The sequence below is a fragment of the Scyliorhinus torazame genome, chromosome 16 (assembly GCF_047496885.1).
Source record: "Scyliorhinus torazame isolate Kashiwa2021f chromosome 16, sScyTor2.1, whole genome shotgun sequence".
Classification (NCBI taxonomy): domain Eukaryota; kingdom Metazoa; phylum Chordata; class Chondrichthyes; order Carcharhiniformes; family Scyliorhinidae; genus Scyliorhinus; species Scyliorhinus torazame.
Genome location: NC_092722.1, coordinates 90860360 through 90885984, shown reverse-complemented (window position 1 = coordinate 90885984; position 25625 = coordinate 90860360). Strand labels below are relative to the sequence as shown.

Genomic DNA, 25625 nt, shown 5'->3' with positions numbered 1-25625 from the left:
TGGAAGTATTTAGAGCTGGTGGTATTAATCCATACCATAGCCATGGGGGTTGTTGTACAGGAGTCTCAGCCAGGAGGTGAACCCTGTTCCCAGAGCAAACCGCTGTAGTACCTCAGAGGTACTTCCACTCAACTCTGTCGAATGACTTTTCTGCGTCCAGGGAGATGATTATCCCGAAGGCCTCAAATGTTTCATTGACCTTTTTTGGCTTGGCAGCCAGTTTGCCGTTGTTGCCCCTAGCCTGTACTATTTCCCTCGTGGCTGCCTGCTTTCTCAGCTGGTGAGCCAGCAGGCGGCTGGCATTTTCTCCTTGTTCATAGGATGTCCCCTGTGTCTGGTGTAGTTGGTGCACTGCTTTCTTGGTGGTCATCTGGTTAAAGTCCATTTTTAGCTTTTTCCTCTCCGCCAGAAGCTCAAAGGTTGGGGTCTTGGAGTATCCCCGGTCCACCTCCAGGATGGAGTCGACCAGTTGTTGCCTAGCCGCCTACTCTTCCCTGTCTCTGCATGCTTTGTGAGTGATAATCTCTCCTCTGATCACAGCCTTCAGCACCTCCTAGAACGTGGAGAGTGAGACCTCCCTGTTCTAGTTGTTAGTAATATGGCCTCGTTTGTGGTCTGTGATATTTTCCCACAGAAGGCCTTGCCGGCCAGGAGTGTCCAACCTCCTTGGGGAGGGGGGGGGGCGTCTGTTGAGCATCTCCAACCTCGCATCCATGTAGTGTGGAACGTGGTCAGAAATGACGATTGCAGCACGGTAGCACAAATGATTGGCACTGTGACTTCACACGCCAGGGTCCCAGGGTCGATACCCTGCTGGGTCACTGTCTGTGCGGAGTCTGCACGGTCTCCCCGTGTCTGCGTGGGTTTCCTCCTGGTGCTCTGGTTTCCTCCCACAGTCCAAAGACGTGCAGATTAGGTGGATTGGCCATGATAAATTGCCCTTAGTGACCAAAAAATATTAGGAGCTGAAGTGGGTCGGTGCAGACTCGATGGGCCGAATGACCTCCTTCTGCACTGAATGTTCTGTGTTCTATTCCGCTTTTACTGTCCCTCGGAGCAGCGATTTCCCTACGACAAAGAAACCAATATGGATATAGACCCAGTGTACCTGTGCGAAGAATGGGAACTCCTTCTTTGCTGGGTGTATGAACCTCCCCGAGTTATTTTGCCATGTTTGATGTCTTCCCCGTTGTCCGCGTTTGACCTGTCTGTCAGCGGGTCCCATACACAGTTAAAGTCCCTCCCCATGATTAGTCTGTGGGTTGTTAAAGTCGTTCCCTATGATTAGTTTGTGGGTCTCTATGTTGGGGATTTCCACCATAGTTGTCTTTATGAATTCCATGTCACTCCAGTTAAGTGTGTACACATTCACCAGGACCACCTATGCCCTGTCCAAGGTGTTGCACTTTTTAACTGGATAACTGATATGACAGTTATTGATGATGATATTGCTTTTCAGAGTCGCCAGGTATCAAATGATACCACCACAACGATGTTGATCAAAGACCAAACAACCAGTTAGTCAGTTCAATGATAGTTTATTTACACACAAGAATTACTTCGACATGCAACATAAAACACTACAAGCTAAATTACACCTAACACTACAACAACCTGTACTTTACTTAAAGAACCCAGCTTTATGCAGAGGAACAAGGCCTTTGTTCGGATCTTGCGTGGCTGGGTCTGGAGCAGTGACTTTGTTTCTGCTGGGCTCAGCCGTCTGGTAGCGATCGTTGGTCTTGAACTTGTCTGTCTGGTCGTTATGCTGCACTTTGGTTTTAGGCTTAGGGCGGGGCCAAGAGAGACTTAACACATGGCAATGTCTCTTTATCCTGGGGTTTCGCGCTCTTTTGGGCGGTCCTTAGCTTTGGACCCAATAATTCAGCAGGCTTCGCTTACTGCCTTCGATTTTGGCCAATAAAGGGGCTGGTGCCTTGATGGTGGGGCGTGTCCTAAGCAGTCATTGATCTTGGCTTTTTGGGTTCCCTGAGCAAACAAAGTGGCGCCGTTGAGTCTGAACATAGAACATAGAAAATACAGCACAGAACAGGCCTCCGGCCCACGATGTTGTGCCGAACTTTTGTCCTAAATTAAGAACAAATTAATCTACACCCCATCATTCTACCACAATCCATGTACCTATCCAATAGCCGCTTGAATGTCCCTAATGTTTCCAACTCAACTACTTCCACAGGCAGTGCATTCCATGCCCCCACTAATCTCTAGGGAAAGAACCTACCTCTGACATATCCCCCCAATATCTTCCACCACTCGCCTTAAATTTATGTCCCCTTGTAATGGTTTGTTCCACCCGGGGAAAAAGTCTCTGACTGTCTACTCTATCCCCCTGACATCTTATAAACATCTATCAAGTCTCCCCTCATCCTTCTCCGTTCTAATGAGAAAAGGCCTAGCACCCTCAACCTTTCCTCGTAAGACCTACTGCATTCAAGGCAACATCCTGGTAAATCTCCTTTGCACCTTTTCCAAAGCTTCCACACCCTTCCTAAAATGAGGCGACCAGAACTGCACACAGTACTCCAAATGTAGCCGTACCAAGTTTTTGTACAGCTGCATCATCACCTCACGGCTCTTAAATTCAATCCCTCTGCTAATGTGCGCTAGCACACCATCGGCCTCCTTCTTCTATCCACTTGAGTGGCAACTTTCAAAGATGTATGAACATAGACCCCAAGATCTCTCTGCTCTGCCACATTGCCAAGAACCCGAACGTTAACCCTGTATTCCGCATTCATATTTGTCTTTCCAATATGGGTTAAACTCCATCTGCTACTTCTCAGCCCAGCTCTGCATCCTATCTATGTCTCTTTGCAGCCGACAACAGCCCTCCTCACTATCCACAACTCCACCAATCTTCGTATCGCAAATTTACTGACCCACCCTTCAACTCCCTCATCCCAGCCACAGGGCTAAATCGTGGCTTTGAAAGCAGACCCAGGCAGGCCAGCAGCACGGTTCAATTCCCATAACAGGTGCAGGAATGTGGCGACTAGGGGCTTTTCACAGTAACTTCATTGAAGCCTACTTGTGACAATAAGCGATTTTCATTTCATTTCATTTTCATTAATGAAAATCACAAACACCAGAGGACCCAGAACTTATCCCTGCGGTATGCCACTGGTAACTGTGCTCCAGGCTGCATATTTGCCATCCACCACCACTCCCTGACTTCTATTGGTTAGCCAGTTTGTTATCCAACTGGCCAAATTTCCCACTATCCCATGCCTCCTTACTTTCTGCATAAACCTACCATGGGGAACCTTGGGCAAGACCTACCCCTCAGAAATCCGTGCTGACTATCCCTAATCAAGCAGTGTCTTTCCAGATGCTCAGAAATCCTATCCCTCAGTACCCTTTCCATGACTTTGCCTACCACCGAAGTAAGACTAACTGGCCTGTAATTCCCAGGGTTATCGCTATTCCCTTTTTTGAACAGGGGCACGACATTAGCCACTCTCCAATCTCCTGGTACCACCCCTGTTGACCGTGAGGATGAAAAGATCATTGCCAACGGCTCTGCAATTTCATCTCTTGCTTCCCATAGAATCCTTGGATATATCCCGTCACGCCCGGGGGGCTTGTCTATCCTCAAGTTTTTCAAAATGCCCAACAGATCCTCCTCCTAATAAATATCTCCTCGAGCATACCAGTCTGTTTCACACTGTCCTCTCCAACAATATGGCCCCTCTCATTTGCAAATACTGAAGAAAAGTACTTGTTCAGACCTCCCCTATCTCTTCAGACTCTACGCAATCTCCCTGTCTTCAGTTCCCTCCTGGCTATCTTGTATCCCTCCAGCGCCTTGTCTGAACCTTGTTTCCTCAACCTTCCATAAGTCTCCTTCTTCCTCTTAACAAGACATTCAACCTCTCTTGTCAACCATGGTTCCCTCACTCGACCATCTCTTCCCTGCCTGACAGGGACATACATATCAAGGACATGTCGTATCTGTTCCTTAAACAAGTTCCACATTTCAATTGTGTCCTTCCCTGACAGCCTATGTTCCCAACTTATGCACTTCAGTTCTTGTCTGACAGCATCGTATTTACCCTTCCCCCAATTGTAAGCCTTGTCCTGTTGCACGCACCTATCCCTCTCCATTACTAAAGTGAAAGTCACAGAATTGTGGTCACTATCTCCAAAATGCTCCCCCACTAACAAATCTTATCACTTGCCCTGGTTCATTACCAAGTACCAAATCCAATATGGCCTCCCTCTGGTCGGACAATCTACATACTGTGTTAGAAAAGCTTCCTGGACACACTGCACAAACACCACCCCATCCAAACTATTTGATCTAAAGAGTTTCCACTCAATATCTCGGATCGGATCGTGTTTTCCGGATCCTTAAGGGGGAGGGGGAGCAGCCCCAAGTCGTGGTCCACATTGGCACTAACGACATAGGTAGGAAAGGGGACAAGGATGTCAGGCAGGCTTTCAGGGAGCTAGGATGGAAGCTCAGAACTAGAACAAACAGAGTTGTTATCTCTGGGTTGTTGCCCGTGCCACGTGATAGTGAGATGAGGAATAGGGAGAGAGAGCAATTAAACACGTGGCTACAGGGATGGTGCAGGCGGGAGGGATTCAGATTTCTGGATAACTGGGGCTCTTTCTGGGGAAGGTGGGACCTCTACAGACAGGATGGTCTACATCTGAACCTGAGGGGCACAAATATCCTGGAGGGGCGATTTGTTAGTGCTCTTTGGGGGGGTTTAAACTAATGCAGCAGGGGCATGGGAACCTGGATTGTAGTTTTAGGGTAAGGGAGAATGAGAATATAGAGGTCAGGAGCACAGATTTGACGTCGCAGGAGGGGGCCAGTGTTCAGGTAGGTGGTTTGAAGTGTGTCTACTTCAATGCCAGGAGTATACGAAATAAGGTAGGGGAACTGGCAGCATGGCTTGGTACCTGGGACTTCGATGTTGTGGCCATTTCGGAGACATGGATAGAGCAGGGACAGGAATGGATGTTGCAGGTTCCGGGGTTTAGGTGTTTTAGTAAGCTCAGAGAAGGAGGCAAAAGAGGGGGAGGTGTGGCGCTGCTAGTCAAGAGCAGTATTACGGTGGCGGAGAGGATGCTAGATGGGGACTCATCTTCCGAGGTAGTATGGGCTGAGGTTAGAAACAGGAAAGGAGAGGTCACCCTGTTGGGAGTTTTCTATAGGCCTCCAAATAGTTCTAGGGATGTAGAGGAAAGGATGGCGAGGATGATCCTGGATAAGAGCGAAAGTAACAGGGTAGTTATTATGGGAGACTTTAACTTTCCAAATATTGACTGGAAAAGATATAGTTCGAGTACATTAGATGGATCGTTTTTTGTACAGTGTGTGCAGGAGGGTTTCCTGACACAATATGTTGACAGGCCAACAAGAGGCGAGGCCACGTAGGATTTGGTTTTGGGTAATGAACCAGGCCAGGTATTGGATTTGGAGGTAGGAGAGCACTTTGGGGACAGTGACCACAATTCGGTGACGTTTACGTTAATGATGGAAAGGGATAAGTATACACCGCAGGGCAAGAGTTATAGCTGGGGGAAGGGCAATTATGATGCAATTAGACGTGACTTGGGGGGGATAGGTTGGAGAAGTAGGCTGCAAGTGTTGGGCACACTGGATAAGTGGAGCTTGTTCAAGGATCAGCTACTGCGTGTTCTTGATAAGTATGTATCGGTCAGGCAGGGAGGAAGGCGTAGAGCGAGGGAACCGTGGTTTACCAAAGAAGTGGAATCTCTTGTTAAGAGGAAGAAGGAGGCCTATGTGAAGATGAGGTGTGAAGTTTCAGTTGGGGCGATGGATAGTTACAAGGTAGCGTGGAAGGATCTAAAGAGAGAGCTAAGACGAGCAAGGAGGGGACATGAGAAGTATTTGGCAGGTAGGATCAAGGAAAACCCAAAAGCTTTCTATAGGTATGTCAGGAATAAGCGAATGACTAGGGAAAGAGTAGGACCAGTCAAGGATAGGGATGGGAAGTTGTGTGTGGTGTCTGAAGAGATAGGCGAGATACTAAATAAATATTTTTCGTCAGTATTCACTCAGGAAAAAGATAATGTTGTGGAGGAGAATGCTGAGACCCAGGCTATTAGAATAGATAGCATTGAGGTACTTAGGGAAGAGGTGTTGGCAATTCTGTACAGGCTGAGAATAGATAAGTCCCCGGGGCCTGATGGGATTTATCCTAGGATTCTCTGTGAGGCCAGGGAAGAGATTGCTGGACCTTTGGCTTTGATTGTTATGTCATCATTGGCTACAGGAATAGTGCCAGAGGACTGGAGGATAGCAAATGTGGTCCCTTTGTTCAAAAAGGGGAGCAGAGCCAACCCCGGCAACTATAGACCGTCTGTAGTGGGTAAAGTCTTGGAGGGGATTATAAGAGACAAGATTTATAATCATCTAGATAGGAATAATATGATCAGGGATAGTCAGCATGGCTTTGTGAAGGGTAGGTCATGCCTCACAAACCTTATCGAGTTCTTTGAGAAGGTGACTGAACAGGTAGACGAGGGTAGAGCAGTTGATGTGGTGTATATGGATTTCAGCAAAGCGTTTGATAAGGTTCCCCACGGTAGGCTATTGCAGAAAATACGGAGGCTGGGGATTGAGGGTGATTTAGAGATATGGATCAGAAATTGGCTAGCTGAAAGAAGACAGAGGGTGGGGTGGTTGATGGGAAATGTTCAGAATGGAGTTCAGTTACAAATGGAGTACCACAAGGATCTGTTCTGGGGCCGTTGCTGTTTGACATTTTTATCAATGACCTCGAGGAAGGCGCAGAAGGGTGGGTGAGTAAATTTGCAGACGATACTAAAGTCGGTGGTGTTGTCGACAGTGTGGAAGGATTTAGCAGGTTACAGAGGGATATAGATAAGCTGCAGAGCTGGGCTGAGAGGTGGCAAATGGAGTTTAATGTAGAGCAGTGTGAGGTGATTCACTTTGGAAGGAATAACAGGAATGCGGAATATTTGGCTAATGGTAAAGTTCTTGGAAGTGTGGATGAGCAGAGGGATCTAGGTGTCCATGTACATAGATCCCTGAAAGTTGCCACCCAGGTTGATAGGGTTGTGAAGAAGGCCTATGGAGTGTTGGCCTTTATTGGTAGAGGGATTGAGTTCCGGAGTCAGGAGGTCATGTTGCAGCTGTACAAAACTCTGGTGCGGCCGCATTTGGAGTATTGCGTACAGTTCTGGTCACCGCATTATAGGAAGGACGTGGAGGCTTTGGAGCGGGTGCAGAGGAGATTTACCAGGATGTTGCCTGGTATGGAGGGAAAATCTTATGAGGAAAGGCTGATGGACTTGAGGTTGTTTTCGTTGGAGAGAAGAAGGTTAAGAGGAGACTTAATAGAGGCATACAAAATGATCAGGGGGTTAGATTGGGTGGACAGTGAGAGCCTTCTCCCGCGGATGGAAATGGCTGGCACGAGGGGACATAGCTTTAAACTGAGGGGTAATAGATATAGGTCAGAGGTAGGTTCTTTCTGCAAAGAGTAGTGAGGCCGTGGAATGCCCTACCTGCAACAGTAGTGAACTCGCTAACATTGTGGGCATTTAAAAGTTTATTGGATAAACATATGGATGATAATGGCATAGTGTAGGTTAGATGGCTTTTGTTTTGGTGCAACATCGTGGGCCGAAGGGCCTGTACTGCGCTGTATCGTTCTATGTTCTAATATTTGGGAAGTTGAAGTCACCCATGACTACTCCCCTATGGCTTCTGCACCTTTCCAAAATCTGTTTCCCAATCTGTTCCTCCACGTCTCTGCTGCTATTGGGGGGCCTATAGAAAACACCCAACAAGGTGACTGCTCCTTTCCTATTTCTGACTTCAACTCATACTAGCTCAGTCGGCAGATCCTCCTCGAACTGCCTTGCTGCAGCTGTTATACTATCTCTAATTAACTACGCCGATCTGTCATTAACAATGCCACCCCTCCACCTCTTTTAACACCCTCCCTAATTTTATTGAAACATCTATAACCAGGAACCTCCAACAACCATTTCTGCCCCTCTTCTATCCAAGTTTCTGTGATGTTCCATCCCAAGTACCGATCCATGCCTTAAGTTCACCCACCTTATTCCTGATGCTTCTTGCGTGAAGTATACACACTTCAACCCATCTCCGTGCCTGCAAGTACTCTCCTTTGTCAGCGTTCCCTTCCCCACTGCCTTGCTACTCGCTTTGTCGTCCTGAACATCAGCTACCTAAGTTGCTGGACTACAAATCCGGTTCCCATTCCCCAGCCAAATTAGTTTAAACCCTCCCGAAGAGTATAGAAAGCCTCCCTCCCAGGATATTGATGCCCCTCTGGTTCAGATGCAAACCGTTCTGCCTGTACAGGTCCCACCTTCCCAGAATGACTCCAATTATCCAAATACCTGAAGTCTTCTCTCCTGCACCATTCCTGCAGCCATGTGTTCAACTGCACTCTCTCCCTATTCCTAGCCTCACTATCACGTAGCACCGGCAACAAACCAAAGATAACAACTCTGTCTGTCCTGGCTTTTAACTTCCAGCCTAACTCCCTAAACTCGTTTATTACATCCACACCCCTTTTCCTACCCACGTCGTTGGTACCCATGTGCACCATGACTTCTGGCTGCTTCCCCCTCCCCCTTAAGGATCCTGAAGACACGATCCGAGACGTCATGGGCCCTGGCACCTGGGAGGCAACAAACAATCCGAGAGTCTCGCCCGTGCCCACAGAACCGCCTGTCTGTACCTCTAACTATTGTGTCCTCTATAACTAGTACTCTCCTAATCTCCCCCCCTTCCCCTCTGAGCCCCAGAGCCGAACCTTGTGCCAGAGACCCGGTCACTGCAGCCTACCCCTGCTAGGTGATTCTCTCTCCCCCCCCCCCCCCCCCCCCCAACAGTATCCAAAACGATATACTTATTGTTGAGTGGAACGACCACAGGGGATACCTCCACTGACTGCTTCCTCCCTTCCCATCTCTGTTACTCAGCTACCTTTGTTCTCAGTTGTAACTATGTCCCTGTTGCTTCTATCTATCACACCCTCAGCTTCCTGAATGATCCTCAGTTCATCCAGCTCCAGTTCCCTAACACGGTCTGTGAGGAGCTGGAGATGGATGCACTTGCCGCAGGTGAAGTCAGCAAGGGCACAGGTGGTCTCCCTTACCTTGAACATTCTGCAGGAAGAACATTCCACTGCCCTAGCTGCCATCAACTCTACTTAGTCTCCCGGTAAAAAAGAAAGAAAATTAAAAAAGTAAATAGCTTACCTGCTCACAGGTTAGTTGAGGAGGGCGGGTGGAAGACACTACACGTGTAGTGTCTCGGGTTTCCTCACCGTTCAAATTTATTTGGTAATTCAAACCTTCCCAGGTCTCCCCACAGCCGACTTCCGGTTTCCTGCTGCTCTGAGAGAAAAAAAGCTCCGAAAAAGTAAGTTTAAAAATCAAAAACTCAGCTTACCTTCCAGCTCTCCCTTCCAAAAATCGCTCCCCTCTCTGCCCGCTCTGCTGGAAGAATGAGTCTGTTTCTGTATCTGTTACCCGAGTACAGGTCTTTTTTTCTGGGGAAATGGGTCATTAGAATGCAAAGTAGCTGGGGGTTTTGATGGTGCCTAGTTATCTGAGTTGCCAATATACATCAGCTCTGAGCGTCTTGAGTCCTGGGTTGACCATATTTCTCATGGTCCTTTGCAGGTGGCCATATGTCCCAGGATCCTTTGTAAGTGGCCATCCCAGATGGCTACAAGGGTCCGACTAACCATGATGTACCATCCCCCTGGGTCTGTAACCGTCCTCGTCGCGATAAATGCCCTCCTCTAACTAAGCAGTATGCCCCCCCTCCCCCCCTAAGGCTTTTGTCCAGTAACATGAATGGTAGGTCTGTTCCACCCATCCCGTTCTTACTCGGTGCGTCCTTCTCCCTCAGGTGTGTCTCTTCGAGGAAATTTATGTTGGCTTTCATTCCTTTCAGATGGGTCTGGATCTTGTCACTGGGCTGTTGAGTCCCCTGACATTCCAGGTGACTATTCTGATTGGGTTTTTTGCCTGTTTCCCCTCTTCCCCCACCCCCATGTGGGGTCAACCATACTTAACTTGTTGATGCGCTACTGCCATCAGGGGTTTCCATTTGTTAGGGGGCCATCCAAAATGGCCACGGTCATAGTACACATCATGAGGACAGGCCCCTGCACTCCGGGGTTTCCCTTGTCCAGGGGCAAACCAACATGGCTGCGTATGCCATGTGGGTGAGCCCCTGTACTCCGGGGTTTGCTTTGTTTGGGGACCCTCCAAAGTGGCTGCATGAGGTACCCACATCCCCACCTCAATGAATTCCGGGCTCGACGTGATGTTGAACTCTTCTTTCGTCACCTTCATCTCCATGCCCACTTCTTTGGGCAGTCTTCCCCCCGTTCCACTGATTCTTTCATGTGCCTCCAAACTTCTGCCTCCAAGTGGCCCGCCGGGACAATTACTTGCCCTCGATCATTTCTGTTTAACTCCCCTTCCCTACCCCCACCCACCACCACCCCCGGTCTAGCAGTTTCCCCCATGGCTGGTGTTGCCCCCTGTTGCCCAGCGCTTTCTCCCCAGTGGGTGGTGCGCCACAGCGACCCTCGCATACGCCCGTTGCTTTGATTTTCCCTCTGTCTCACCCTCTCCTGTGCTTTGCTGCCCTATCCCCTGAGGTTTTGTTGCCTCGATCGGTTCTCCTGATCCTCAAACTTTCCTTTCCGTTTCCTCTGCGTCACCACCAATCTTGTCATATCTGCCTCCAGGTCCTTAATCGTGCTTTCCTGGGTCTCCAGTCTACTTTCCAGTTTGTCGAGGGCCACCTTCAAGATGGCCAACACTCTGACCGCCGCCTTAACAGCTGATCTTGACCTTAATTTCGTCCTTAAGTTCCTTCGTGAGGAACTTCTTCCATCCATCCACTTGCGGGGGGAGGAGCCTGTTTTACTGGTTGCAGGTCTCCCTCTCTTGGGTGTGGCTGGGGATCCCCCCGCCTCACGGATCTGCTCGCTCGCTTCTCCTGTCCTTTGCCTCCAGTTTTGGTCCCTTTGTAGCCTCTGGAACCACTGCTTCCCGCCATTTCTACCTGACCGGGCATTGTAGAGGGTTAAGAAAGGAGGGAGGAAACGGGAAATTATAGACCGGTTAGCCTGACATCCGTGATGGGGAAATGCTGGAGTCAATTATTCGGGATGGAATATGGAAAGCGGGGACAGGATTGGCCCATGTCGGCCTGGATTCACTAAAGGGAAATCATACTTGACAAATCTGGAATTTTTTGTGGATGTGACCAGTGAGTGAACAAGGATGAACCAGTGAATGCTGTGTATTTGGACTCTCAAAAGACTTTTAACAAGGTCCCACCCAAGAACAAAGAACAATACAGCATAGGTACAGGCCCTTCGGCCCTCCCAAGCCTGCGCCTATCACGTATCCTATCTAGACGAACCGCCTGTATCCTTCATTAGTGAGCAAAATTAAAATTCATGCTATTGGGGATAATGTATTGACGTGTATAGAGAACTGGTAGGCAGATAGGAAGCAGAGAGTGGGAATAAGCGGGTCCTTTTCAGAGTGGCAGACAGTGACTAGTGGGGTACCAGTGCTTGGGGTTCAGTGTTACGACCCCCGCTGTTTAGAATATACATTAATGATTTGGACGAAGGAATCGCATGCAATATCTCCAAATTTGCAGACAACACTAAGCTGCGTGGCAGTGTTTGCTGTGAGGAGGATGCAAAGGGGCTGTAGGGTGACTTGGACAGGTTGGCTGAGTGGGCAAATACTTGACAAATGCAACATAATGTGGGTAAATGTGAGCTTATCCACTTTGGTGGCAAAAATAGGAAGACTGATTATTATCTTAATGGTGGCAGTTTAGGAAAAGGGGGAGTGCAACGAGACTTGGGTGTCATGGTGGAACAGTCACTGAGGGTTGGCATGCATGTACAGTAGGCGTTGAGGAAAGCTAATGGCATACTGACCGTCATAGCGAGAGGATTTGCGTATTGGAGTAGGGATGTCTTGCAGCAGTTATCCAGGGCCTTGGTGAGGCCACACCTTGAGTATTGTGTGCACTTTTGTTCTCCGAGTTTGAAGAAGGACATTCTTGCTATTGAGGGTGTCCAGCGAAGGTTCACCAGACTAATTCCTCAGGTGGCAGGACTGACATGAAGAAAGACTGCATCGACTGGGCTTGTATTCACTGGAGTTTAGAAGAATGAGAGGGGATCTCATAGAAACATATAAAATACTGATGGGACTGGACAGGCTTGATGCGGGAAGAATGTTCTCGATGTTGGGGACGTATAGAACTGGGGTAACGGCCTCAGAATAAGTGGAAAGCCATTCAGGACTGAGATGAAGAAGAACATCTCTCAGGGAGTTGTGGAATTTTCTACCACAGAAAGCTGCAAGAGGGAGCTGGATACTGATCCCTTTGTGGCTAAAGGGATCAAGATATACGGAGGGAAAGAGGGAGCAGGATACTGAATTTGCATGATCAGCCATGATCATAATGAATGGTGGTGCAGGCTCAAAAGGCTGAATGGCTTCCTCCGTTCCAATGTGAGGGAATATTTTTGTCCGATGTTTGCTGGGTAATTTTGATTGAAAGTGCCTATTTTCTATTTCTTCGAGGAAACCCACCTTGTGTGCATCCGCTCAGCACATCCCCGTTATTGGAAGTCTTACAGCAAGGTTTATTGATTAGCTCTTTCTCATTAGATAACAGGAACTCTGAAATAGCCCGATTCCAAGTTGGTTCCTTCACAAACTGCTACAGAAACCCATCTCGTACATACTCTGGGAAGTCATTCAACACTGTATAGTGCTAATTAGGTTTATCCAGACAGGTATAAATTCAAGTCATCTATTATTACTCTTATTACCTGTGTTACATGCAGCTCTAGTTCCCTGATTCATATCATGCCCAAAATTTCACTAGTTTGGTGGCCTGTAAACAACTCTCTCTTGTTTGATCAAGTTCTTACCAAAGGTACCCCATAGGCATTAGCATTTCCTCAAAAGAATTATTAATCTTTGGAATTCTGTACTTCAGAGATCAGTGGAGGCTGGGACATTGAATATATCCCGGGATTAGACCAAAAGTCAGGAGAAGAGCTGGTGACAACTGGATTGCACGTCTGCGTGACGTGTGGAATTAACATTTTGTCTTCGGATGATGTTGCTGAGGGACAAAATATAGAAGAGGAAGAAGAGGGGGTTAAGATGAATCCGTTACCAAATGACACCATGAAAAGTATTTATCACATAAAGAACATACAGTCCAGTGCACATACGGCCATTCTGCAAGTCACTCCAAACAGTTTGGTGGCAGCGATTTGTAACCTGCGCATGAGGCAGATTTGCTCTGAAGTTGAACAAATTAAAGCAGATTGTCGATGAAAATTAATTATTTTTTCCATTTCAAACCTCGAAACCAATCCGTAAAGTTCTAGTTCATTCATGCATGTGTATTAAGTCTTCACTCTGCTATAATGTATTGCCTAATTGTTTTTGCGTCCACTAGTGCCGTGAAAGGCAAGGCGCCCCAGGTTGGAGACCGGGTTCTGGTGGAAGCTGCTTACAACCCCAACATGCCCTTCAAATGGAATGCGCAACGAATACAGACTTTGCCCAATCAGGTGAGCTTAGCTGAATGAATCACCGTATCCTTGCAGTGCAGAAGGACGGCATTTGGCCCATTGAGTCTGCACTGGCTTGCTGAAAACATTCTACCGAATGTGTCTGTTATCCCTTATCCCTGTAAACTTGCACATTCTTTCCTTACAGATAGCAATCCCATTCCCCATCGAATACCTCAATCAAATCTGCCTCCGCCAACCTCTCCGGAAATTTCTTCAAGAGTCCAACCACCCTCTGGGTGAAAAAGATTTTCCTCTCATCAGTTCTACTAATTTTGCCCATTACTTTGAATCTGTGCCCTCCAGCTATTGATGAACTCTTGAGAGGGAACAGTTTCTTACCATTTACCGTGTCCATACTGCTCAGTATTTTGAATACCTATATTAAGTCTTCTCTCAGCCTTTTTTCCAAGGAAAACAGACCCAATCCCTTTAATCTATCTACAGCTATAGTTCTTTAACCCTGGAATACTTTTTATGAATCTGCTCTGTACTCCAATGCCTGCATACTCAAGAATGGCACCCGGAACTGGACCCCGTCCTCCAGATGAGGTCTAAATAGGCTCTTAAACAAGGTAGTGGAATTTATAGTACCGTTCTTCAAGTTTGCACATCAAAAATGCATTCGAGACTGTAGGAGTCCTTCCTGTTTATTTCCTTTGTTCCCATTTATTTAATTATATTTGGTCCGTGGACCCATGATCAGAATGTCCCTTTTAAGGAGATGACATGAGCCGAAGCAGCCTACTTGTCAGGACATTGTGTTCTCGGGTTTTATATTTGGAGAGGAAAGACCAGACGCTTCTCGCCAAGTGAGCCTTGGAAACTGGTTTTAGAAGAAGTTGGTCAATTGGCTTACTGGCCATTGGTGAGTTGGCCAGGGACAGTGTTCTGCCTGACAACCATCAGTCATTGGTTCCTGCATGATGCTTTTTGAGAGAACTGGGCAGAAGTGTTTAGACCTTGGAAGGAGAAAGAACACACTCTTCTCTTTCTTGGTGAAGAACGGAACTGATTTAGTGTTCTAAAACCTGAGAGTGCCTGGCGCATCTTTGCTGTAAACCTGAAATGATCTTGAATCTTTTGATTTGATTTAGTGTCACATGTACCTGAGTACAGTGAAATGTATTTTTCTGCGACCGAGGTAATGTACACAGTATGTACATAGTAGACAAAAGAATAATCAACAGAGAACATTGACAAATGCAACATTGACAAACAGTGATTGGTTACAGTGTGAAACAAGGCGCCAAACAAAGCAAATACATGAGCAAGAGCAGCATCGGGCGTCGTGAATAGTGTTCTTACAGGAAACAGATCAGTCCGAGGGGGTGTCGTTGAGGAGTCTTGTAGCTGGGGAAGAAGCTGTTCCTTTGTCTGGATGTGTGGGTCTTCAGACTTCTGTACCTCTGCCTGATGGAAGGGTCTGGAAGAAGGCAATGCCTTGGTGGGAGGGGTCTCTGATAATGCTGTCTGCCTTCCTGAGGCAGCGGGAGGTGTACACCGAATCAATGTAGGCGTGGCAATGTGTGATGCGTTGGATTGAGTTCACCACAATCTGCAGTTTCTTGTGATCTTAGACCAAGCAGTTACTTTACCAGGCTGTGATGCAGCCGGATAGGATGCTCTCTATCGCACATCTGCAGAAGTTTGTGAGAGTCGATGCAGGCCTGCCAAATTTCTTTAGCTTCCATAGGAAGTAGAAACGTTGCTGGGCTTGTCATGATATTCAGGTGAACATCACAGCACATACATACACACACAATGATGGACAGATCAACGGACCAATCAACACACACAACACAACAGCCAATCACGGACAAGAGCATACACAGTACAAAGCAGGGAACACGACACTTCCTGGGCACTCGAGCCGGAGAGGGCTCAGGCCCACAGACCTCATTGCCAGCCACTCGGAGGTTCACTATGTGCTGAATACCAGAGTTTAATATGTTAATAGTTCATTGAAATAAAACTGCGTTGTACCATTCGCAACCGTGTTGGTTCGTCTGTGTATCAGAGTACCCAACACTTCAGGGCTTGCTTGACTGTTGCATCAACGTGAGTGGACCAGGACAGTCTGTTGGTAATGGTGACCCCCAGGAACTTAAAGCTATCGACCATCTCCACTTTGGAGCCATTGATACAGATGGGAGTGTGTGTTGTGCTACGCATCCTGAAGTCGATGATCAGTTCCTTGGTCTTTCCAACATTGAGAGAGGTTGTTTTCAGTACACCATGCAACCAAGTGATTTATCTCCCTCCTGTAGTCTGATTCGTCGTTGTTTAAGATACAGCCCACCACAGTCGTATCATCCTCAAACTTATAGATTGAGTTAGAGTTAAATCTTGCCACACAGTCATATGTGTATCGGGAGTACAGTAGAGGAGTGAGCACACATCCTTGCGGGGCCACGGTGTTGAGGACTATTGTGGAGGAGGTGCTGTTGCCTATCCTGACAGATTGCAGTCTGTTGGTGAAAAAGTCGAGGATCCAGCTGCACAGGGAGGGGTCAAGTCCAAGATTGCAGAGTTTTGTTATTAGTCTTGTCGGGATAATCGTGTTGAAGGCGGAGCTGTAGTCGATGAACAGCAGTCTTACATAGGTGTCCTTGTTGTCGAGGTGTTCGAGTGTTGATTGTAGAGCCAGGGAGTTAGCATCTGCTGTGGACCGATTGCGGTGATTGGCAAACTGCAGTGGATCGAGACCGTCTGGGAGGCTGGCAGTGATCCGTCTCATGACTAGCTGCTCGAAACATTTCATGATAACAGACGTCAGGGCCACCAGTCGGTAGTCGTTGAGGCAGGCTACCTTGTTCTTCTTTGGTACTGGTATTATGGCGGTCTTCTCGAAGATGGTGGGACCTCAGAGCGGAGGAGTGAGGTGGTTAAGATATCTGCGAATACACTCGCCAGCTGATCTGCGCAGGCTCGGATGATGAATGGTGTGCAGCGAAAGTAGGCGACCTTGCTAGAGAAAACTCTCAAACCTAGAAGGAAGAAATACCAAAACAAAAGCCTGAACTTCAGAAAGACATGAACTGGAAGTCATCCCAGTGCATATGGGATCCTTTATCTTTTTATTTTATAAATGTTTTGGCTGGGTGTTTGTGGATAGAGTAGGGGTAGTTTGAAGGGAGTGTTGGAAAAGGAGTAGTACATAGTCAGTTACATTTTCTGTTCAATTATAATGTCGTTTATAAGTATTTCTTGTGTACTAAAGTTACAAATCTGGTGACTGTAGTATTGGACTCAGCCCAAGGATCTTCGGTATTTAAATTAAATCTAATTTTACTTTTGTTGCGATGCTGGGTCTAATGGTGCTGGAATTGACCATGCTCTAGCCCAGGGTGTTATGACATAATTTGGGGGTTCGGCCCTGGGATATTTTGGATGGTAAACAGCGACATTTTGGGTATGGTATATATTAAAGAGACAACACTTTGTAATTATTTAACAGGATGGGGCAATTTAGCATTGCCTATCCCCTGACCTGTACATCTTTGGACTGTGGAAGGAAACTGGAGCACCCGGAGGAAACCCACGCTGACTTGGGGAGAAAGTAGAAACTCCATACAGACAGTCAACCCGAGGCCTGAATTGAACCTGGGTCCCTGGAGCTGTGAGGCAGCAGTGCTAACCACTGTGCCACCTAAAAGTCTTATTTCCTGAGACACAGCTATTTGAACTGGGGAATAAGTTAGCAACCAAAGTTTTTTTTTTTTCCAAAACGTCTACACACAGCCGTCACGCTACACACTCCTACCATGGACTGGTGAAGTCACAAGTAATGTGTTTTCATTGCATATGCACACACCTTCACTACATTTCCTTCATTACATCAGTGACTTAACCTTTGAATTCATTGCCTCTAAAGTATTTTGGGGTAAATTTATAAAAACACTATAAAATCAAAGCCGTTTATTGCTTTTTGGAATCTTAGTATATGCTAAATGGTTGCGTATTTGTCTCTGATACATAGATACACCGAAGATAGGAGGAGCCCTTTGACCCTTTGAGCCTGCTCTGCCATTTATCATCATTGCTGATCATCCAACTCAATAGCAAAATCCTGCTTTCGTCCCTTTGATCCCATTCACCCCAAGTGATGCTGTGAATTACTTGAATTGCAGTGACTGAAACGCTTGATGTGAAAACAGAAAAGCAAATCTTTATTATTAAATAGAACAGTTTGGTATTAAATAATCCAGTTCACACTGTTAATTGCAATAGCATTAATTGCAATAGCACTGCATTTTTTCCATACAGTAGCTCCTGAATGTAAAGTCTTTGAGTTAGAGGTCCACAATCATTTTCAAGGAATTCATTACCTCAGTGACCTTGTTTAATGGGTTTAAAACTGCTCTCTCCCCTTTGCAGGCCCTCGTGCCGCTGCTGCACAGGTGTTCAGGCTGCGTCGCTCACCCTTTTCGATGCTCCTCCAATCACAGGCTACTTTTCTCCTGCATTTGTTGCTGATCAGCTCACTAGTGAAGTGCAATTGAACCTATTAGCAGCAAGTGTAGGGGAGAAACAGCCTTGTGATTGGACGAGCAACTCAAATATTTTGTTACTCCTACATATGGGAGCAACTTTTCTCCCACTGGTCTTGCCTGTAATTTTCTCTCCTTTTGGGGGGTCTTTTGAAGATAATTTGTATGATCCGTTATCACAGGTTGTAACTTGCTGGGGCTGATAAGATTAGCCCTCATCAGGAGATTTAGGCACATGTATATTCATTTAACCAGGTGAGTCAACTGAGAACCAATTCTCATTTACCTGACCAAAAGGCTAACTATAATAACAGAAATCACACAACAATACAATTAATTTAAACGATTAAAAAAAGTATAAATTGGTAGTAAACAGAATTGACAGTTTAGCAAGTACAAATATCAGCCAAACGTTCGGCAATATGGTACTAAAATTAGATCCAGCCTTTGGCAGCTGCAAACTAGAATGAATTACAATCAAAGACTTGACGTAACCAATTTGATCAAGTCATAAGATTTAAGATTATCAGAGACACTGAAATGCAACAAACTTGAAATAAGACCGTGTTTTCCCCGGCAAAGTTCAATATATTAACACAAGCCAGTGGAGTTGGCAACTTGTGTGCAATGAGGGCCAGTTAACTAGGGAGTACAGATCACAGTAATTAGTGCGAAAGGGGGAACCAGTCACACATCTAATTGCAGAGTGGTAGAGGACAGCTATCATCCCAAAAGAGGCCATTTCATTCATGAGGTCACCAAATCAAAAACAGGCCGGATAGACATCTGAACTATGGTCCATCAAGAAGAGTGAGCAAAGCAGAACTTATTGCGGGTAGTGTTATTAGGGATAGTGTGTTGAGATGGATAGAAAACTGGTTTGCAGACTGAACAAAGAGTAGGAATTAACGGGTCTTTTTCAAATTGGAAGGCATTGACCAGTGGGGCACAGTAGGGATCAGTGCTGGAACCCCAGCTATTCACAATATATATTAATAATTTAGATGAGGGAACAAAACATAATACCTCCCAATTTGGAGATGATACCAAATTGAGTAAGCTGTGAGGAAGATGCAGAGATCCTTCAGTGTGATTTGGACAAGTTGAATGAGTGGGCAAATGCATGGCAGATGCAGTATAATTTGGATAAATGCGAGTTTATCCACTTTGGTAGCAAAAGCAAGAAGGCAGACTTATCGTAATGGTCATAAATTAGGAGAGGGGAATGTGCAATGAGACTTGGGTGTCCTCGTACGATAGTCACTCAAGGTCCAGGTACAGCAGGCGGTATAGGAAGGCAAATTGTGTGCTGCCCTTCATTGCAAGAAGATTTGAGTACAGGAGCAGGAATGTCTTGCTGCAATTATATCGGGCCTTGGTGAGGTCATACCTGGAATATTGTGTGCAGTTTTGGTATCCTTATCTGAGGGTGGATGTTTTTGCATTGGAGGGAGTGCATCGAAGGTTTACCAGACTGATTCCTGGTGTCATAATATACCCCAGTATATCATGGTGCAGGCACACTGATGGACACACAGTGGGACCAATCAACACACAACACCGCAGCCAATCACCAGTGAGAGCACACGCACTATAAAGACGGGGCATCAGAGTTCCCGCTCATTCGAGTTGCAGCTAGGAGGACAGAGCTCACAGCCTGTAACACAGACATTCACCATGTGCTGAGTGCATCGACTGGTTAGGACAAGGCAAAGGTCTTTAGTTAAAGCTAGTATCGTATTTACCCACAGTTCAAGTATGTTTAAATAGTTAATGATTCAATAAAATAGTGTTGCACTATTTCAAGTGTTGGTGACCTGTATGTGATCCAGAACACCCAACACATCATGATACCAGGAGTTGAGGGATATTAGCACTTCTTAGACCTACCTGCAAGTGATCTGCCTTCCGCCAGCATTCCGTCATCCTGCAACATTCATAGAATTTACAGTGCAGAAGGAGGCCATTCGGTCCATCGAGTCTGCACAGGCTCTTGGAAAGAGCACCCTACCCAAGGTCAACACCTCCACCCTATCCCCATAACCCAGTAACCGCACCCAACACTAAGGGCAATTTTGGACACTAAGGGCAATTTATCATGGCCAATCCACCTAACCTGCACATCTTTGGACTGTGGGAGGAAACCGGAGCATCCGGGGGAAACCCACGCGCACACTGGGAGGATGTGCAGACTCCGCACAGACAGTGACCCAAGCCGGAATCGAACCTGGGACCCTGGAGCTGTGAAGCAATTGTGCTATTCACAATGCTACCGTGCTGCCCCTTACATGGACAACATCAGCCCGCCGCCGTCGCTCCGCATCGCCGGCAACCTCGGGGCCAACTGGAAGATTTTCAAACAGCGCTTCCAGTTCTTCCTCGAAGCCACAGAGAGGGAGGGCGCCTCGGATACCAGAAAGATTGCTCTTCTCCTCTCCACGGCCGGGGACCATGCCATCCACATTTTCAACTCTCTCACCTTTGCGGATGATGAAGATAAAACGAAGTTCAAGACGGTCCTCCTCAAGTTTGACACTCACTGCAGCGTAGAGGGAGCGCTCGAAACTTTCATTCACGTGTTCCAGCAGCGTTTGCAGGGTAAGGATGAACCTTTCCAATCCTTTCTCACACACGTCCGCAGTCTTGCAGCTACGGGCCCACCTCCGACTCCATGCTACACGACCAGATCGTTTTTGGTGTTCAGTCGGACCTCCTACGTCAGCAGCTCCTCAAAGTAAAGCAACTCACCCTAGCGACCGCCATCGAGACCTGTGTCTTACATAAAAACGCCACGAGTCGGTATTCCCATATACAAGCGGCTGAAATGGCGCGGCAAGGTCTCCACGAGGTGGAATGGGTCCAAGTGATTGAGACACCTCCAGGGCCTCAGCCTTGATGAGGGCGGCCATTTCGCGTGCTTTTCGCAGACTCCCGCGCTTGTGCGCACCAAACGAGGGGACGGCGACGTGGAGGAACGTAATGTGCAGGCGCGCTGGCACAGCGAACGTGCTGACACCACGGCGTGCGGCATCTGTGGCTCCGCCCATTTAAAGCGGCAATGCCCTGCAAAATCTCGACAATGCCTACCATGTGGCAGACTTGGCCACTATGCTGCCTTCTGCCGAGCAGCTCGGCCTGCCACTTCATATCGCTTCAGCCAGCCTCGCAGGAATGTTCGGGCAATTCAACCCACGGTCACCGCGTCCGATGCGGACTTCCCACACAGCAGTGCCACCGAGGACTCGAAGGCACCTTTTCGAGTCGGTATCGTAACAACAAACAGGCTGTCCCCGAAGCAAAGACACCAGCCGCTGTCGGTATACAGCTTCGATCTAGACGAGTGGTGTGCCACCCTGACGGTCAACCGGTTCCAAATACGATTCCGCCTGGACACTGGTGCCTCCGCCAATCTCATGGCGTGGTCTGACTTCCAAAGCCTTCGTGTCAAACCAGCCATTCTTCCATCAGCCTGCCAGCTATTGGATTACAATGGCAACATCATTCCTGCTACCGGCTCGTGCCAACTTGAAGTGACGCACAGGGCACGCAAAGCCATCCTTCCTTTCGAGATCGTGGGCTCCTCTAAAGACTCCCTGCTTGGCGCACAGGCATGCAAGCTGTTGAACCTCGTTCAGAGAGTGCACTCTCTCCTGATGACACGTCTGCCTTCCAGGACGCTGACTTCAGGGCGCAACTCGACGCCATCATCGACCAGCACCGCGACGTCTTCGAAGGCATGGGCATGCTCCCATATACTTAGAAGATCCTACTCAAACAACGCCACGCCTGTGGTGCATGCACCTCGCAGGGTCCCAGCACCCCTTAAGGACCGCCTCAAGCAGCAGCTGCAGGACCTCCAGGACCAAGGAGTGATCTCCAGAGTTACGGAACCAACCGACTGGGTCAGTTCCATGGTGTGTGTAAAAAAAGCCTTCTGGCGAGCTGAGAATTTGCATTGATCCCAAGCATCTGAATTGCAATATCATGAGGGAGCATTATCCAATTCCCAAGCGCGAAGAGATCACATGCGAGATGGCTCGCGCCAAGCTCTTCACCAAACTCGACGCCTCGAAAGGATTCTGGCAAATCAGCTTGACAAATCCAGCAGAAACTGTGTACATTTAACACCCCCCTTTGGCAGATATTGTTACAACGGGATGCCGTTTGGGATCATAGGATCATGGAACAAATGATGGAAGGCATTGAAGGTGTTCGCGTCTATGTCGACGACATAATCATTTGGTCCACCACCCCGCAGGAGCATGTCAGTCGCCTCCAGCGCGTGTTCAAACGCATACGTGAGCAGGGCCTACGCCTCAACAGAGCCAAATGCTTGTTTGGTCAGACGGAACTCAAGTTCCTAGGGGACCTCATCTCCCAGTTGGGTGTGCGGCTGGATGCGGACAAGGTAGCTGCTATCACAGCCATGAAAACGCCAGAGGACAAGAAGGCGGTCCTCCGATTTCTGGGCATGGTCAACTTTTTAGGGAAGTTCATCCCTAACCTCGCCTCTCATAGCACGGCTCTCAGGAACCTGGTCAGGAAGACAACACACTTCCAATATCTTCCTGCCCACGAGTGCGAATGGAGGGAACTCAAAACCAAACTCACCACGGCCCCGGTCTTAGCTTTCTTTGATCCAGCAAAAGAGACCAAAATTTCGACCGATGCCAGCCAATCCGGCATTGGGGCAGTGCTCCTGCAATGTGATGTGGCCTCATCATGGGCCCCCGGTGCATATGCGTCACGCGCCATGACCCCCATGAAACAGCGCTACGCGCAGATAGAAAAGGAGTGCCTGGGCCTTCTGACCGGTGTCGTCAAGTTTCACGATTATTCCTCAATTAACCGTCGAGACCGACCATCGCCCGCTGGTCAATATAATACAGAAAGACTTGAAAGACATGACGCCTTGCCTCCAGCGTATTCTTCTCAAGCTCCGGCGATACGACTTCCAGCTGGTATACACCCCAGGCAAAGACCTCATCATTGCCGACGCTCTGTTCTATGTTCTTAAAAAAAAGGGGCAGCACGGTAGCATTGTGGATAGCACAATTGCTTCACAGGTTCGATTCCAGCTTGGGTCGCAGTCTGTGCGGAGTCTGCACATCCTCCCCGTGTGTGCGTGGGTTTCCTCCGGGTGCTCCGATTTCCTCCCACAGTCCAAAGATGTGCAGGTTAGGTGGATTGGCAATGATCAATTGCCCTTAGTGTCCAAAATTGCCCTTAGTGTTGGGTGGGGTTACTGGGTTATGGGGCTAGGGTGGAGGTGTTGACCTTGGGTAGGGTGCTCTTTCCAAGAGCCGGTGCAGATTTGATGGGCCGAATGGCCTCCTTCTGAACTGTAAATTCTATGATAAACACTCCGTGTGACCCAGCGGGATTCGTCTGCCAGATTGACGCCCATGTGGCCTTCGTGGCCTCCAATCTACCTGCCACGGATGAACGCCTCGTCCAAATTCTCCGCGAGATGGCGGCTGACCCTTTGCTACAACGTGTCATGTGCCACCTAACAGACGGGTGGCTCAAGGGCCAAAGCCCGCAGTTCTATAACGTCCGAGATTATCTGGCGGTAGTAGATGGTGTTCTCCTGAAATTGGACTGCATTGTCATCCCGCATAGCATGCGCCAGCCAGCTCGTCTTGGAACTGCTACACGAGGGCCATCTTGGTGTGGAAAAGTGGCGCCGACGGGCCCGAGAGGCAGTGTACTGGCCCGGCATCAATGACGACATAGCCAACACAGTGCTCAACTGCTCCACTTGTCAGCGCTTCCAGCCGGCCCAACCACGTGAGACCCTACAGCCCCAAGAGTTGGTCACGTCTCCTTGGACCAAGGTGTGCATCGGCCTGTTCCAGGCGCTGGGCAGGGACTATGTCCTGATTGTAGACTACTTTTCAAACTACCCGGAGGTGGTACGTTTACACAACATCACATCGTCTGCAGTCATCCGCGCCTGTAATGCCCTTAGTGTCCAAACTCACTGTGATGTCGGACAATGGTCCCTGCTTCGTAAGCCAGGAATGGTCCAACTTTGTAAGGAGGTACAACTTTGTGCATGTGACATCCAGTCCCCTGTACCCCCAATCCAACGGCAAAGCAGAGAGAGGCGTCCACATAGTCAAACGGCTCCTCTGCAAGGTTGCCGATGCTGGGTCCGATTTCTACCTCGCCTTGCTGGCCTATCGCTTGGCCCCACTGTCCACTGGCCTGTCGCCAGCCCAGCTGCTCATGGGTCGCACCCTGAGGACGACGGTGCCGTCCATTCATGTCCCAGACCTCGACCACGCTCCGGTCCTTCAACGAATGCAGCTGTCTCGTGGACAGCACAAGGTGGCTCATGACCCCCGTGCAGCTGATCTCCCTGCTCTGGCTCCAGATGACAATGTCCGCATCCATCTTCCGGATGGTGACTGGTCTGCGACCGCTGTGGTTCTTCGGCAGGTGGCCCCCCTCTCGTTCCTGGTTGGTCTACCGGATGGCTCCATTCTGCGCCGCAATCGACGTGCCCTTCGTCTCGTTCCCCACTCGCTACGTGATCTTCCACCATTGCCACGCCCACCTGTTGACCCTGACCTGGACTATGCAGAGATTCCGGTCACTCTGCATCCTCCTCACTCTGACGCAGTCCAGCCCGCTCCTCAGCTGGCGGCTCCCGACCCACCCTTGAGGCGGTCAACCAGAATTTGTCGCCCATCTCAGAGACTTAATTTGTGAACTTTGTGGACTTATGGACTTTCTGATTTGTTCTGTTCCGTTTAATCGTTCAAGTGGTTTGTATATAGTGTTCACCTCGTTATTCTTGTGACACACTTTTTCTGCACCAGGCACCTTCCCATGTAAATAGCTTAGTTTTCATGTACATAGTCCTGTAAATATTTCTCACACACGTAGTTAGGAACATTCACCATACACTATTTATTGCCACGCAGGTACATTTTTTATAAAGGGGGGGATGTCATCATATACACCAGTATATCATGGTGCAGACTCACACTGATGGACACACAGTGGGACCAATCAACACACACCACGCCACAGCCAATCACCAGTGAGAGCACACGCACTATAAAGACAGGGGGCATCAGAGTTCCCGCTCATTCGAGTTGCAGCTAGCTAGGAGGACAGAGCTCACAGCCTGTAACACAGACATTCACCTTGTGCTGAGTGCATCGACTGGTTAGGACAAGGCAAAGGTCTTTAGTTAAAGCTAGTATCGTATTTACCCACAGTTCAAGTATGTTTAAATAGTTAATGATTCAATAAAATAGTGTTGCACTATTTCAAGTGTTGGTGACCTGTATGTGATCCAGAACACCCAACACATCACCTGGGATGGTGGGATTGACTTACGAGGAGAGATTGAATTGTTTAGGATTGTATTTGCTGGTGTTCATGAGAATGAGGGGGATCTCACAGAAACCTATAATATTCGAACAGGATTAGACAATGTAGATGCAAGAAGGATGTTCCAAATGGTGGA

At 48.0% G+C, this 25625-nt stretch overlaps 1 protein-coding gene across 6 annotated transcripts in view; it reads left to right on the top strand.

Annotated features, from left to right (window-relative positions):
- Positions 1-25625, top strand: part of ccar1 (cell division cycle and apoptosis regulator 1) — a 409621-nt gene that overhangs the window by 127570 nt on the left and 256426 nt on the right. For all 6 annotated transcript variants that reach the window (XM_072478734.1, XM_072478736.1, XM_072478731.1 and 3 more), the window contains one exon: positions 13535-13649. In XM_072478734.1, the coding sequence (XP_072334835.1) occupies positions 13535-13649 (115 nt within the window). The remainder of the gene's footprint in view (positions 1-13534; positions 13650-25625) is intronic.